Source organism: Tiliqua scincoides, chromosome 5 (assembly GCF_035046505.1).
Source record: "Tiliqua scincoides isolate rTilSci1 chromosome 5, rTilSci1.hap2, whole genome shotgun sequence".
NCBI classification, from domain to species: domain Eukaryota; kingdom Metazoa; phylum Chordata; class Lepidosauria; order Squamata; family Scincidae; genus Tiliqua; species Tiliqua scincoides.
Window position 1 is genome coordinate 70,285,533 of NC_089825.1, and position 15,194 is coordinate 70,300,726.

Below are 15,194 nucleotides of genomic sequence, written 5' to 3' on the forward strand. Positions count from 1 at the left end.
TTGTACAAGGCCTTTTACAGGCCTTGATCTATTGCAAGACCTTCATTCATTCATTCATTCATATAAGTTCATATTTAATATATTCATTTATGTAAATTTATTCAAATTTTAAATGTAAATTAATTCTTTCTTTTCCCCGGGCCCCCAACACAGTGTCAGAGAGATGATGTGGTCCTCCTGCCAAAAACTTTGGACGCCCCTGGTATATAGGATTGCAGCCTTAATCTTTTGGGCCCACATGCCTCAAAGACCATGTTCTTACATTTGTACCATCATGGCTCTTTATCCATTCTTTGCGTTCAAGGTGCTGTTTATTTATGTGTCAGTGTGTCCCTGTGTCAGTGTGTTCTTATATTTGATTAATAAGATATATTGGGCAACCCTCGTTAATTATTAATCCTTGTTCAACTATGAAACCCAGGATTGCAGTATTAAAGATGGGAATCCTGTACCCAAATATGCATACCTTTGAATTGCGTAGGTTTAAGTACACACAGTGCAGGTCAAGAGTGCAGCTAAAGCTCACCCAACGCTGATGCAAATATTTGGACATTACCGGCTTGAAGTGGAGCAGGGAGGGGCCATTCACTGGAGGCATGAATGATAACAGTGGTATCTAGGACTTTTTCTGCTGTAGCTTTTTGGCATTTTTCCCTAAAGTGGCCCACCAACTTAAGAAACTTCGTTTTTTTCCTAATGAGATTGGATATATCTTCCCTGTCATATTTAGAGAGAAAGTACTTAATGCTGTCTTTTTTGGTGTTTCTGATGCATTTACAAACCCAGCCATAAAGGAAGCTATTCTAGGTTTCCAATTTGTGTTCTAAACTTGTTGGAATCTCACTGAAACTGAAAGAGGGTATTTAGCTTATTGAAGGTGCATTGTGTGACACAGTGGTCAGCAATTATAAAATGCCTTCACAGACTACTGATAGGCTCAGTGACTTCATTGACCATGCTTTCACAAATGCTTCACAAATACTGTTTCACAGTAACAAATGCTTTCACAAATGCCATGGTGGTACTAGTCAGGTATGCAACATATATCTTTGTGGGTTAAATGAAATTATCTGGGTTTATATCAGTCAATACACTTATTTTGTGGCTTCCATCACACTTTTAAATGGGGGCACTTGATTCAAGGTGCCTGTGCAATCCTAATAGAAATGTATATGATGTTAAAACCTTGTTACATGATCACATTATTTTTTGAAAACATGCTAGCCTTAATTCATTGTGGAAGAAGACATTGAAGGAAGGTTGTAGCTAGAGGTGTGAATGCTTCTCCTTGCTGTTAATTAACTAAAGGATTGTAACAGCTTCTTAAGTATTTCTTGAAACGTGCATGACAAGGGAACATTGAAGTACATTGAACAGCGAAGTACATTGACTTCGCTGGCAGAAAAATTGAATGGGCTGACAGTCTACCACTTAGTCCTGATGTCTTTCAAAAATGAACTAATTCTTGGTCTGAATTGTTATGTGTGTCACAGTGGTCACCAGTGTTTGTACTGTATGAAAGTTAGATGTTGAAACTGTTGAAGATGTTGTACTGTATGAAAGTTGAAATGCTGATTATACCCCCACCCCCAATAAAAAATGTCCCTCAAACTATTCACTTTTTGCAGGGATTTTAGGGTTAGTTTCAGAGAGAAATTTCTAGCACTAGATGCTCCGGCAAATAGTCAGTATATGTCTTTTGTCACATAAGATAAGAAAGTACATGCCTAGTACTTGCCCAAACAGTGATGTTCAGGTTAATGGCATGAACAATGTTCATGTCGTGGTCCTTGGGTCCCTCTGACTGATCTTACACACTCCTGGCCCACTCCCAGTGAGTCATACATGTATTTTCCCAAATTAGTTCTTATGTATCCAGCAATCTCAAAGGTCTTAATACACCATCAGAGAGCAGACTATAGTTTCCAGGCCAATAAAGCCAAATGTTGAGTACAAGTTCTTGCACACATTCACCAGACATACCAACAAGTGAGTGTACGAGTCCTCAGAGCAACAACCCTCTGGTAACTACCACCACCCCTTCTGAACAGCCAGTCCTTCAGCCAAGGGGATTATGAAGTCCTACAGGCTAACTCAGGTCTTGCAAGCTCTGAGCTCCCCCAAACTCCAGGGACTCAGAACTCACAACTCTGGTTCATTCCAATAACAGACTGAGGGCCCAATCCTATCCAATTTTCCATTTTCCAATGCCAGTGCAACAATTAACTGTGCCAATGGGATGTGCACTGCATCTGGTGGTGGGGCAGCAGTCACAGAGGCCTCCTTAAGGTACGGGAACATTTGTTCCTTTACCTTGGGGCTGCATTGTGGTTGCAACGGTGCTGAAAAATTGGATAGGATTGGGCCCTGAGTGAGCTAGGCAAACTTCAGTGAATCCCAATTCCTTTGTACTCACACAGACACAATAGAATGATCTATTTGAAGAATAGAGTTAAGGCTACATATTATTTGAAAGGCTTTTAGGCATCGCAAAGAATAAATACATGGCATACACACTGCTATAACAGTAACAAAATCTCATTGTTTCTTGTAATCAAATGTGAAGTGTTTGGTGGTGAGAGCAAATAAATCTCTGCAAAACATATGCAAATTGAAAGCATATCTGGCACTACTTAACAGTGTTTTTTTTGCTGTTAACATCCTTGCAACTACTTGTCAGTATTGTGTCTCACACTTGGAGCAGCCAGACAGTAACACATCTTAATTTTCTAAAAAAAGAAACAAATTACACCTACTACAATTCTAAGGAGGTCACTGAACATGAGATATCACCTATTCCGATTGTTGCCAAATGTTTAATCACAAAACATACAGCATATAGGATATCAGAATTTTATTGTCAAGAGGCCAGGCTGATTTGTGAAGAAAATGTTTGGAAGGTTTAGTTTGCGTCAGAGGCATCCTGAGTAATAAATAAATAATAAAAATTTTTACCTGTTGTTCAGCCATTTTCACTTTCTGTCTTAGTACTTTCTTTGTTCTCTGTCCTATTGGTGTTTTCCTTCTTGCTCCTCCCACTGCTCCTTCCACTTCTTTTTCTTCTTAACTCTCTTAAATTACTTGATCCCTCTCTTTTCTTCTTTCTTTTTCTTCCTTCTGTTCTTTTTGGCTTTAATCCCAAAATCCTCTTCTTGAAACAACGTGCTCTCTGAAAGTTCCCTCTTTTTTCTTCCTTAAAATTTTTAATTCTGATAATAACGGTTGCTTTTTCCATCTCCTGTCTCATTTCAAAAATCTCCACTTCTTTAGTCTCATCCGACATTTGATCCATTCTTTTTTCTTGTCTGTTATTTGTAATCTGTTCCTGCATGCTTGTCAGGGAGGAGTTTATTTGCTTCATTTGTTCAGATAATTTTCTGACCTGTTGCTTCATTTCACTTCTGAAATTCCACAACAAATCCATTAATAAGGACTGGCTTTTACTAACATCCTTTAAATTTTTGAGTGCCATTCTTATCAATATCAAAACAAGCCAAAATACCTCTGGCTGTAAAAAAAGAGATAAAATGGTCCAACACTTAAAAAAAAACAACCAACTCTCATTATCTTGTTTCACCTTCTTGTAGGGCTAATTTCCAATTTTTATATCCGAAAAGGGTAAGTCATTATTCCACTTCCAGTCAATAGCAATGTCAAATCAGTCAAACAATTAAAGAGTCATCCAAGTCTTATTATCTTGCATCCCTTCTTCCAAAAGGGGTGGATCAGTAATCCAGGTCAATAACACTGTCAAATTAGTATGCCTTTAAATGACCAGGCCTGAATCGAGCCTTCTTGCTAGGAAAACAAAAGTAAAATTTAGATTGAAGAGGTAGCATAAAGATTAGTTATTTATTTCTTTTCCATGCATACCATTTTAGCAGGGTGATCTTTATCTTCTTACCTCTGTCCTTTTCTTGCAGTCACCCTTATTACGAAACAGAGAAAAATACTCCAGCAAGGGTTTCTTTAAATCCAGATTCGCTCATTTCCCCTCTGGGTGGCTACCAGCCAACGTAAATAATCTTAAAGTTATCTTTTCCTCCTTCCAACCTCTTGATTGCATTTCTTTTTATAACCTTTTAATGAGCTGGTTACTCACAATTTAAAGCTTTTTTCGCTGTAATGTTGTTGTATCTAGGCCATGGGGGGGGAGTCCTCAGCTGTCCAAATCGTCTCCTCAGATGGCGTCCGGGATACGATGTGATTCAGCACAGAGCAAATGGGGAAAAAAATCTCTGAAATTGCCGTTTCAAGAGACTCCCCCGTTTAAGCTCTCAGCCTTCGTTCCTTCTTCTTGACAATGAAGAGTACCTCATTGTTGAGGCACTTGAAAAACACATCTATTTAGCAGTCCCCCCCCCCCCGGAGCCCTCCAAGGTTCCCTGCTACTTCACTGGGTGTTAACTCTGCCCCCCCCCAAAGTCTGCTTGCTGGTTTTGTCCTGTTATATTAGAGAATCTTCTCAATCCTCATTGTGTTCTCTGTTCGTGCATTTGTACTGTTTGATTTTGTTTTGCAGTTAACATCTGTAAAACTGATGCTCAGTGATGTCTTCAGTCTTAAATATAGTTCACTGAAAATAAATTCATTCAACTCAGTGGTTTGGGACACTGTCAGAGGAAAGGACCCAGGAGAAGGCAGGCTGAGAGGAGTATGCCTAGTGGTTAGTGTGCATGCACCCCTTCTTGCTCCCTGCTTTCCCTTGACTGGATCAGCAACTGAATGGCAAAAAACCAGGGATGGGAACTCGAGTCAGGTTACTCGAGTTCGTGTCACAAAAGCACGTACTTTTCACTGACTTGTGCAGACTCAAGTCACCTGTGTCAATGACTTGGGCATTGACTTGAGTCTGAGGCTGCTGACTCGGCCTTTAGTCCCTATGTATGCCATTGTGAGTCTGTCTGTGTTTGAGTGTGCTTGCTTACTTTTTTTGCAGTGTGAAAGACCTTGTGGTGTCATCATTCAGACTGAGCGAGCAGCTGGAGCATGGGAGTTCCAGCCAGAAGGCAGGGAAGGGATGTTTTGCTTTTGCATTGAGTGGGGGGGGGGGGAGACCAGGAGCAGGCTCTCTTGTCCATCTCTGAAGGAACTGATGATAAGTGGATGAAAGATGGGCAGTCTGATTTGATTCTTTGGATGAGGTAGGGCAGAAGGAGGAGCGCAAGGGGGTTCTTGCCTTAGAATTGGCTGGAGAAGTCCAGGGAGGGGGAGGAGGTGGGGAAGCCGGATGGGGGGGCAGTTTGTAGTGATCACACTTTTCAACCACATGGCTCCTTTGGGCTCTGTTGTTACTTGGGAGAAGGAAGCCTCATTGAACATTTGGTGCAAATGGAACTACTGAGTACAGCTGCAAAGGATTGGGTCGTACTCATAAACCTCCCTGCTTCTGCATGTGATCCTCCTCCCTCTTGCCACTTCTGTCTCCACTCTCAGGCAGTCCATCCCACCCCCCTCCTGTCTTGTTTACAGATGAGATGGGGACATCAGGGGAGTGTTTAAAGGGAACTCCAACACATACACACACCCTGGCAGCAGCTCCCTTTTTTTTCCACTGAGCCATGCCTGACATATTTATCAAAAAGACTTGTAACTCAAGTCTTTTCGAGTTGCGAAAACACTCAAGTGACTCGGAAAATTTGCCTGTTAGAACTCATTTTCAACTTGAGTTGCGGGGGCAGAGACTCATGACTTGACTCGCGTCAAGCCACGCTGGACTTGCCCATCCCTGCCAAAAACCTTGTTTATAACTGTTGCCACCATCCCAGGCTATAGAGGCCAGGCAGAGCAGTGCCATCTGGAAAAATCCCCCTCCCAGGACAACTCTGAGCCTTAAAAAATAAAACTCACAGTAGCATCTGCAGGACAAAGAGATGAGACAATCCACTGAATTACCCATGAATCCTGGACTTAGGGCCCAATCCTATCCAATTTTCCAGGGCCAGAGCAGCTGTGCCAATAGGGCGTGTGCTGCATCCTATAGTGGGGAAGCAGTCACAGAGACCTCCTCAAGGTAAGGGAACAAATGTCCTCTTTGTAAGGGAACAAATGGGAACAATGAGGATTGAACACATTCCCCCCCCCCCAGTGTATTCCATCATTAACTGGTGAAGTTTGTAGCCTGGCTTTGGAATAACAGAAAGCAAACAAAAGCACAAAAACTCCTTATTACCATCTAGATTACAGTCACTATCCTAGCTACTTACATTATCTAAGGAATCCTCAATCCCAGCACTTTCTATAGGCATTTTTCTTAGCTTGCTATGGTAACATATCCTGTTTGGTTGGTTACATATTGCCAATGTCTGACAGATCTAACAAATCTGGTTGTCCAATACCACAACTGATGTTAAACCCTAGGGAGATCCAGAATTCTAGGTCAGGTGTTGTCAAGGGCAACCATAGCATGCTGCTTGAAATGTCACAAAGAGGCCATGGAGTGTGGTTGTTGCTTTAGAGAACGATAAGAAAGCATCTGCTCAGATGCACCATCTTGGGAAGGCACATACAGACCCATGTGAATATTCCTCAGAACCTGTAAGATCTCTGGTTGTTAAGAGATAGAGATGTAAACATAATGCATGTCTGGGTTGGGGTTTTTCAGTTTCATCTTGAGTATATCCAAGAGCAGGCTTTTGATCCCTGTGCCTTCTGAAATCTCTCTTCCCCACCCACATGAAATGGTGCCTCTGCAATTGCTAAACTGTGAGGAGGGACCCAGCATGCCATTTCATATTGCTGCTGTAACTCAGTCTTATTTTTTATAGGAACATTGTTAATTTTTGCTAAATACTTCTGCAATTAAATGGATTTAAACAATAGCAAAAAGTTCACTGTACAATGCATAGTTTGCCTCTGAACTGAAAATAGCTAATTTTTTTTAAGAACATAAGAACAGCCCCACTGGATCAGGCCATAGGCCCATCTAGTCCAGCTTCCTGTATCTCACAGCGGCCCACCAAATGCCCCAGGGAGCACACCAGATAACAAGAGACTTCATCCTGGTGCCCTCCCTTGCATCTGGCATTCTGACATAGCCCACCTGCAAAACCAGGAGGTTGCGCACACACATCATGGCTTGTACCCCGTAATGGATTTTTCCTCCAGGAACTTGTCCAATCCCCTTTTAAAGGTGTCCAGGCCAGTCGCCATCACCACATCCTGTGGCAAGGAGTTCCACAGACCAACCACACGCTGAGTAAAGAAATATTTCCTTTTGTCTGTTCTAACTCTCCCAACACTCAATTTTAGTGGATGTCCCCTGGTTCTGGTGTTATGTGAGAGTGTAAAGAGCATCTCCCTATCCACTCTGTCCATCCCCTGCATAATTTTGTATGTCTCAATCATGTCCCCCCTCAGGCGTCTCTTTTCTAGGCTGAAGAGGCATTTCAATGTGCTGAACACAAAAATGATAATGAAATCTGTTAATTGGCTCTAGTTTAGGAGATATACAGTACATTGCATGCATTGGTGTTGGGAAAGAAGTGAACTTTTACCAGTACACATCTATGAAACTATCTATTGCAGATCTCTTGCAAACCGTAGCCAATTTTGCATTTTCATTGTTGCATTTGTGATCAGCATCTCAAAATCTATAAGAAAGGATTAATTTAATCTTGGCAGCATGACCTTTGTAAAAATTTGTTGTTCAGTATCTACGGTGTGACATTTCTTTTCTTCTTATAGATTTGAGGATGGGACAATCTCTTTTCTTGATATTATTGCAGTGAAGCATGGATTTGATACCTTGGAAAGACTGACAGGTTAGTTTTCCCGTACATAATTCCTAGTGTTTTGGGGACCACCAGCTCTTTGCCTTCGGTGCAGTTGACTTGCGCAAATTTTACTATATGTGCTTGGCAAAACACACACACACACACACAGAGTTGAAATAGTGAAGGCAATTCCACTTACTAAATACATGCCTGAAAATAAACCTGAGATTAGAGAATGAAGCTGGTGTTTCTTCATTTCCTACTTGAGGGCCCAATCCTAAAGTCTTCCAGCGCTGGTGTTGGGTGCTGTAAACTGGGCGCTGGCATTGGGTGCTATTGGGTGGGCAGCACTGGAAGCAGGCAGGCAGGGAGTAGGAGGCAGGGCTGGGACCCCGCAGTCATGCCGGATTCCAGCCCCTGTTCCTGGGGAGATCAGCTTCAAGCTGATCCGCTCTCCTCAGACTTCTCCTCAGGAGGTGGTGCAAGTCTGAGGAGACCCAAGGGGAGAAAAGTTGCTCCTTGCCTCTGGCTGAGCAGCCTTGGGCCCGTATCCTGCGCTGGATACAGGATTGCACCCTGCAATGACAATCACCAGTTACTTCTGGGTTGGGAGGCCAGATGTGATGTGACAAACACCAGTAAGAGGTTCAGGGTGGACAGGAAGGCTTTTTCGAACATGGAAAAGTATGCCTTGGCATTCTGCCCTCTGAGCTGAGCCTCCTGCCACTGTTCATTGCATCACGTTCCTGGTCTTGCTGCCAGGCGACAGGTATCCAGGGGTCTCGGGAGTGCCACCAGTCACTACCTCAAGTACCATTGGTGGTACCTGTACCACTGATTGAGAAACAGTGATCTAATTCTACCACAAACTCTATTGTTTTCACAAAATCAGAACGTTTCCCCCCCCCCGCAAAATAGCTAAATAAAGGAAAATACCTAAATAAATCTCATTACAAGATCTTTTCTAGTGTCAGTTATAACCTTTAGAAGAGTTTTGCACTGTTGCCCTCAAGAGGCTGAAACATTTTGACTTGGGTTATGTATCAAATCAAATAGCTTTGCTAAAGCAATATCATCCATCACTCTAGCTTTTGTGATATAAATTGTTGAAATTGTGGCAAATTGCTGAACGTCAGGGACTGGTTGGGCTGATAATCTTCCATTTCCTGAAGTATTAGATATGTTTGCTTGTTTCTACACTTGTTTACTGAACTGTTTACACTTGTTTAAGATGCGATCATGTCTATTATTTTCATGTAAATTGCCAGGTGGGTCCACTTGGATGGAAAAACAAAACAAGCAAGTAATGTGTACCAGCTTGCTATGTTGCTCCTAGCAGCCATATTTAGAGATTCCCCATCCAGGACTGGCATAATTGGGCATCTGCCTGGGACCCATGCTTCTACAGAGGGCCTATTGCGACTCCTTGAAACATTTTTGTTTCATTATTACTACTACTTGCTGAGTGAAGGGTTGGTAATCTTGGAGAAAAGGGCGAGTGTAAATGTTGCTTTATGTTTCCACTAGGCCGTGAAGGACTTTGAAATGGAGACCAGCTTTTAGAATTGAGCTCAGAGGCAGCAAGTGCAGCTGCAGCAAAACTGTTCAAATCTGTTTAAATCAGTTCTTGTCTTCCCATATTTGTCAGCTGATGACAAATATTTGGGAAGCTGTTGCATTTAGCACCTACTGCAAATTCTGAGTTGTCTTCAAGGGCAGTAACCAGTTAAAAGCATTAAAGAACTGGCTCCCAACCAAGGGACCACAGGTGGTCTGTGAGGCCCTAAGAAGTGATCTGCGAGGACTCAGGAAAAAAAATCATTTTTGATCACTTCCAGCATCTGGCGGGCAGCCCAATCCTGAGCTGCCTGCAGTGCCCAGGCTCGGCGGCTCCAAGGAGGGCTCCTACCAAATCCTGCACCTCCCGCGCTACCGCGGGAGGCACCTCGGGAGAAGGGGACATTTGGCCCCTTCCCCCAAGTTAGGGAAGCAGCCCTGCAATGGTAAAGGTGCTCGTGTAGGGCGCTAAAGTAGAGTTAGGGAAGTAGCCCCGCTAAAGTAAAGGTGCTCGTGTAGGGCGCGCAGCTCTGCAGGAGCACCCTGGATCCTGCGGAGCACAGCTCCGTGAATCCGCCTCTCTCCCTCCCGCTGACACGCCTCCTGCCCGCCCCTGTCATGCCTGTCGCCCGCCCCTGCTCTCCCCTCCCCAAAACGCCTCCCCCATGTCCCCGTCCACACCCCCACCTCCCATTCCGCAACCCGGTGTTCCAGGAGATTACTGAGCTGCAGAACCTGGACCACTGCCCGGCGCTAGCCCAGCAAGGGCTGGCGCTGGGCTAGCACTGGCGGGAGCCCTGCAGTGAGCCGTACCATGGACCAAAAGATTGGGCTGTAAGTGAGCAGTCCTCCATGAGCCACCAGAGAGGGTGGAGATTGGACTGCCTGTAGCTGCAGCTGGCAGCAAAAGCAATAAACCACAAATCTTCTTTATAAATAATAAATCTCTAATAAATCTTTTCTAATTACAAATCTTTAATCCCCTAACCCAGGGGTGTCCAAACTCTTTGGCAGGAGGGCCACATCATCTCTCTGACACTGTGTTGGGGGCCGGGGGGAAAAGAATTAATTTACATATCAAATTTGAATAAATTTACATAAATTAATATATTAGAAATGGAATTTCTATGAATCAATGAAGTTCTTGCAATAGCTCAAGGCCTATAAAAGGCCTTGCACAAAGCAAGGCCAGTCTTTTGTTCACTGCCACTGCTGCATCACAAATGTGAAACAGCGAGTAGTGGAGGGAGCCCTCACCCCGCAGCTCATGTGAGAGGTTGAACAGTCACCTTATGCTGAGAGTACTTGTGTTGGGCAAGCATGGGCTCCAGCAAGTCTCTGGAGGGCCAGAGTCTCATTGAAGTCTGGGGGCTCCCCGCGGGCTTCATTGGGAGTCCCCAAGGACCACAAGTGGCCCCCGGGCCAGGGTTTGGGCACCCCTGCCCTAACCCATGTTGTGGGCAAATTTGGAGCCCCTAGAGGTGCTCCTCTGGCCTCTGGAGGCTCTTCTGAAACCCACAGAGGCCATATGCATCCACCCATATGAAAACCAGAAGTTTTCTGTGAAAACCTGAAGTTGCCTTGAAATGGGTTCATTCTGAAGCCTGCCAAGGCTGAGGGTGGATCCACACGGCCTTTACAGGCTTCAGTAGAGCCTCGGGACCAACCAGAGCTCAGCTCCAGTCAAGATTGGGGGGGGGGCAAAAATTGTGAGTTTTGAATGCCAGCAGTTGTTGTTATCTGCAGGAGTTGTGAGAACAGGGCCCTTGTGGATAATGAGGGCTGCCTCTATTATAAATTTTAATGTACAGGTCCAGCCTTGTTATACACGCATTTTTTATACACGGATTTGATTCAGCACGAATGGCCACTACAAATGAGAAGGAATGTGCTGATCCCTGGAGAAGGGGGAAAATGCACCCCTTTAAAATCACAGTTTAAAAACTGCTTTTTAAGTGATTACAGGTATAACCTAAGTATCCACAGATTTTTCTATCTCAAAACCGATGAGAAGGGCCCTTTAAATTAAAAGAAAGCAGTCATTTAATAATGCCAGAGAGGGCAGCTGGCTGACAATCCATCAATCATTCTCCCTGCAGGCTTCACTCCTCCCTTCCCCCTGAGCATATGAAAGAAGGTTAAATGGCAGCGATTATCACCTTCTCCATTCTTTCCCGCTTGCTGGGGCTCCTGGTGAAGGGAGGGATTGCTGCCTCTCGTGAAGCCTAAGCGCCTGGAGAGAGACTAATTGCCTCTGTGTGCATTTCAAAAGATCAGCAAGGCTGTTTTAAATCACCAGAGCAAAGAAACTTTGTTTTTTAAATTGATTTGCTATAGTGCGTTTTTTGCCATCCACATGAGTTCTTGGAAGGGAACCCTTTTGAATAATGAGTCTCGACCTGTATATTTTTGTATGCAGAGGTGGGAGGTTGCTTGTGGTCCCTGATAATTCCAACTTTTCCCCCAGTGATCTGTGGTCTCCTAAAAGTTGGGAACCACTGCATTAAAGTAATTAATTTTGAGGATACTGAAATGTGAATTGTCATGGCAAGACCCTTCAGCCTCTGAGTATGTGCAATAATGCAGCTGCTAAAGACTCTCCTTTTTTGTAGTATTTTAAGAATTCTTATGGATAGCAGAGTTCAAGAACGATTATAAACAAAAACCACGTGAATGATAACTTGGTCTTTGTAGGTGCTTGCCTTGAATGTCTAACAGCCCAAGCCTATCCTGTGCTGGAACAGGCAGGTCGACTGGCCTGCACTGTATTCAGCACACGGTAGGAGGTGGCTGTATGAAGCAAAATTTATGCAGAGCAGTGGTTCTCAAACTTTTAGCACCGGGACCCATTTTTCAGAATCAGAATCTGTTAGGATCCACTGGAAGTGATGACTGAAAGTGACGTCATCAAGCAGTAAAATTTTGAACAGTCCTAGGCTGCAGCCCTACCCACACTTACCAGGAGTAAGCCCCATTGACTGTCATTGTTAAAAGCATATACATAGTAACCTGTTAAAAGTACAGATCTGTAACATTTTTGCAAATGCAGTCACATACCATAATAGCATCAAGTCTAATATATTAAAAATAAAATATTGAAATGAATGGGGTCCCACCTGGAATTGGCTTGCGACCCACCTAGTGGGTCCCAACCCACAGTTTGAGAAACACTGATGCAGAGGAATGCAGGTGTTAGGCATCTTTGTAAATAGGTATCTAATTTTGGATACCCAGGTGTATTGTCCTATATTCTTAGTAGTTTATTTGAAATAAAAATGGACAGCCTATTTAGTTATTTGTTCTATACTGACTGGTACATCAACTCAGATATCTAATTATCCATTAACTTTGGTAGAAACTTGGAACACTATTGTCAGTCTCTAACATTCATTGAGTTGCCTCAGTTGAACTGTCACTCTGAATTTCAGATATGGGTAGTTTAATTCTGTCATATTTATTTGGATTATTTAAATTTGGTCTTGCCTCTGCATCAGAAGGTGTCTCTTCATGCATGAGGCTGCTCATTTAGGAGAACTGAGAGCCCAGTCCTGAGCTCTTACTGCTGGTCCTCCACTGGCGCTGATTGTCACAAACATACCATGAGGCACGTCTGCCGCCCTCACTGCTGATCCAGTGCCAGCGCCAGTGGACCTCCACTGCTCCAGGGCTTCCCAAACCGCCAGGCACCGGAGAAGTAGGTGGGGGCTTCAGGGGAGGTGGAAAGGAGGTGTTCCAGGTTGGGAGGAGGTATGCCCAAGGGGAGGGAGCGGGGCAGGATGGAGGCGGGGCAGGATGGAGAAGGTGGCTGCCCTGTTGTGTATAGGATGCCGCAGCTGTTTCAGCGCCGCAGCAGTTCCAGCACAACAGGCAACTCAAGATTGGGCTATGAGGTCTTTGCTGGAAGTATTCATTTTCAAAGAGTGTAGCACAGGTAATACTTAAAACAAACAAACAAAAACTAGTTTGGATATTAGTTATCCTACCTGCGTCTATGATCCTAAATTTTTGATTTCTTTTTCTGGGGAAAGGGCTAGCTACTACTTGGTGGTTAGCTGCCTGGCATATGCCCCTGGTAAACTGAGTTGGCTGTATCTCAGGTGATGCACTATCATAGCTCACTTTTGCCTTGTCAGAGAGAGAGAGAGAGAGAGAGAGAGAGAGAGAGAGAGAGAATAAAATGGGGCTTTTCAGTAATGTAATGTAATCTTGCATTTATTGGCAAAATTCGTTTTCCACTGCATGGCTGTTCAAACAATAACTTTTTCTTACTAACTCACTTTTTTTATCCTTCAGCAATCATGCGCTGGGTACAATACCACAGCAAGGATGATTTCATTTGCAAAATCTGTCATTTCTTTGCTGACTTTCTGTGGTGAAGAAATGATATTCTAATTCTAAAGGGAGCAAGTTAAAGCAAAATAAATTTTGCATATTTTTGAAATGATACTTATTCAGTAGCTCCCCAATCCTATGGGGACAGACCACTGGCAGAATGTGCTGCTGACATCTACTTTATGGCTGTCGTAAAGCATCTGCTGATGGTGCATGCTTCCTGACTGCTGTCAAGGAAGCCAGAGCAGTCTCCCATGTGCCAGCAGACTGCGGAAGATCCACCAACCAAGGTAGGCTAGTGGGAGAATTGGGGGCAGGGCAGAACGGGGAAGAGATGATGCAATATAAAACTGCATTCTAGCTTTCATTTCACCTGCAGTAATTCAAGAAATAATATTTTGTACTCCTGATGTATTGTAACTGGATAACTGTAGGTATTGTGCTATGTGTCAGTCCCCTTTTGTATTTCCCAGAGGGAATTATGAGCATGCTCAATTGATAAATAACAAGAGAAAAACCTGAGATTCAAAAACTCTTTTGAAAAAGAATAAAGTGTCCTGTGCCTCCTGTGCAGACAACTGGCATTCAGCTCCTGCTGCTACAAGTTGAAATTACTTTTGTAGTTTTGTTTGTTTGTTTTGGAAGCCAGATTATAATAGAGATACTACAAGAGGAGTTAAAGAGCAAGTTAGAAAAGACACCAAAAATATAATAAAGACAATGCAATTATTTCTCTACAATTTGATTCAATAAGAGCAAGAATATTTAAATGGATTTGGAAATCGAAAGCTGTGTTATCAATAGGTTAATGTATTGTACATGCAAAGATCAATGTGTGGTCTTAAACTGATGAACATACAGTGTTGAAGTGCACAGTTGAGCATCACATCATTGTTAAACAGCTACTCTTAAGCTCAGGATAAATATACTCTGTTCACAGTGTGGTATTGTTATTTGAATTGTGTTGCTGCATCTGAAAGGGACTGTTTTAATGGACAAGTTATAATAAACTTGGGAGCCAGACTTCCCATTTATCAAATACACAAATTACATTAGGAAACCATCTAAGCTGTCCGTTACTGGCATGTATCCTCCTCTTCATTAGTATTAGACCTGAGACTGAATTATAGCAAAATCTGCTGGAGCTGTTGCCAGAAATGATTTATTGGAATATAATTTATTGGAATGTAAGTCTTGAAGCATTCACACTGTAGCATGAGCTTTTAGTCCCTTCTTTAGAAAGAAAATATTTCATGTACAGACAATCAAGATTTCATATCAGCCTGCTTTTAAATAATTAGAACTATGACTACCTTGCGACTCACGCACCCCAATACAGGTGTTAAAGGCTGTAATGGATTCACCTCTCAACCTAGTACTGGACCGGAAAAAAAGAGCATGAGCCTAAATTGATAGAAATGCAGAGTTTATTGAGGGATTTATGTAAAAGAGTAGGGAATTGGGGGAGGGGGGAGGAGGAACAGCCTCAATAATTGAAATTAACTAAGAAAACAAGTGCTGTTTTTTTGAACTGGGGAGAGAGTGCAGTGTCAACAGGTGAGCTAGTGAGGGAATGCTAGTTTTCCTGGG

The 15,194-nt window shown here is 43.2% G+C and overlaps 1 protein-coding gene across 1 annotated transcript in view; it reads left to right on the top strand.

The window, feature by feature from the left end:
* The window catches only part of MOCOS (molybdenum cofactor sulfurase), a 118,279-nt gene that overhangs the window by 33,857 nt on the left and 69,228 nt on the right, over positions 1 to 15,194 (top strand). The window contains exon 5 of the mRNA XM_066628806.1: positions 7,687 to 7,763. Coding sequence (XP_066484903.1) covers positions 7,687 to 7,763 — 77 coding nt within the window. The remainder of the gene's footprint in view (positions 1 to 7,686; positions 7,764 to 15,194) is intronic.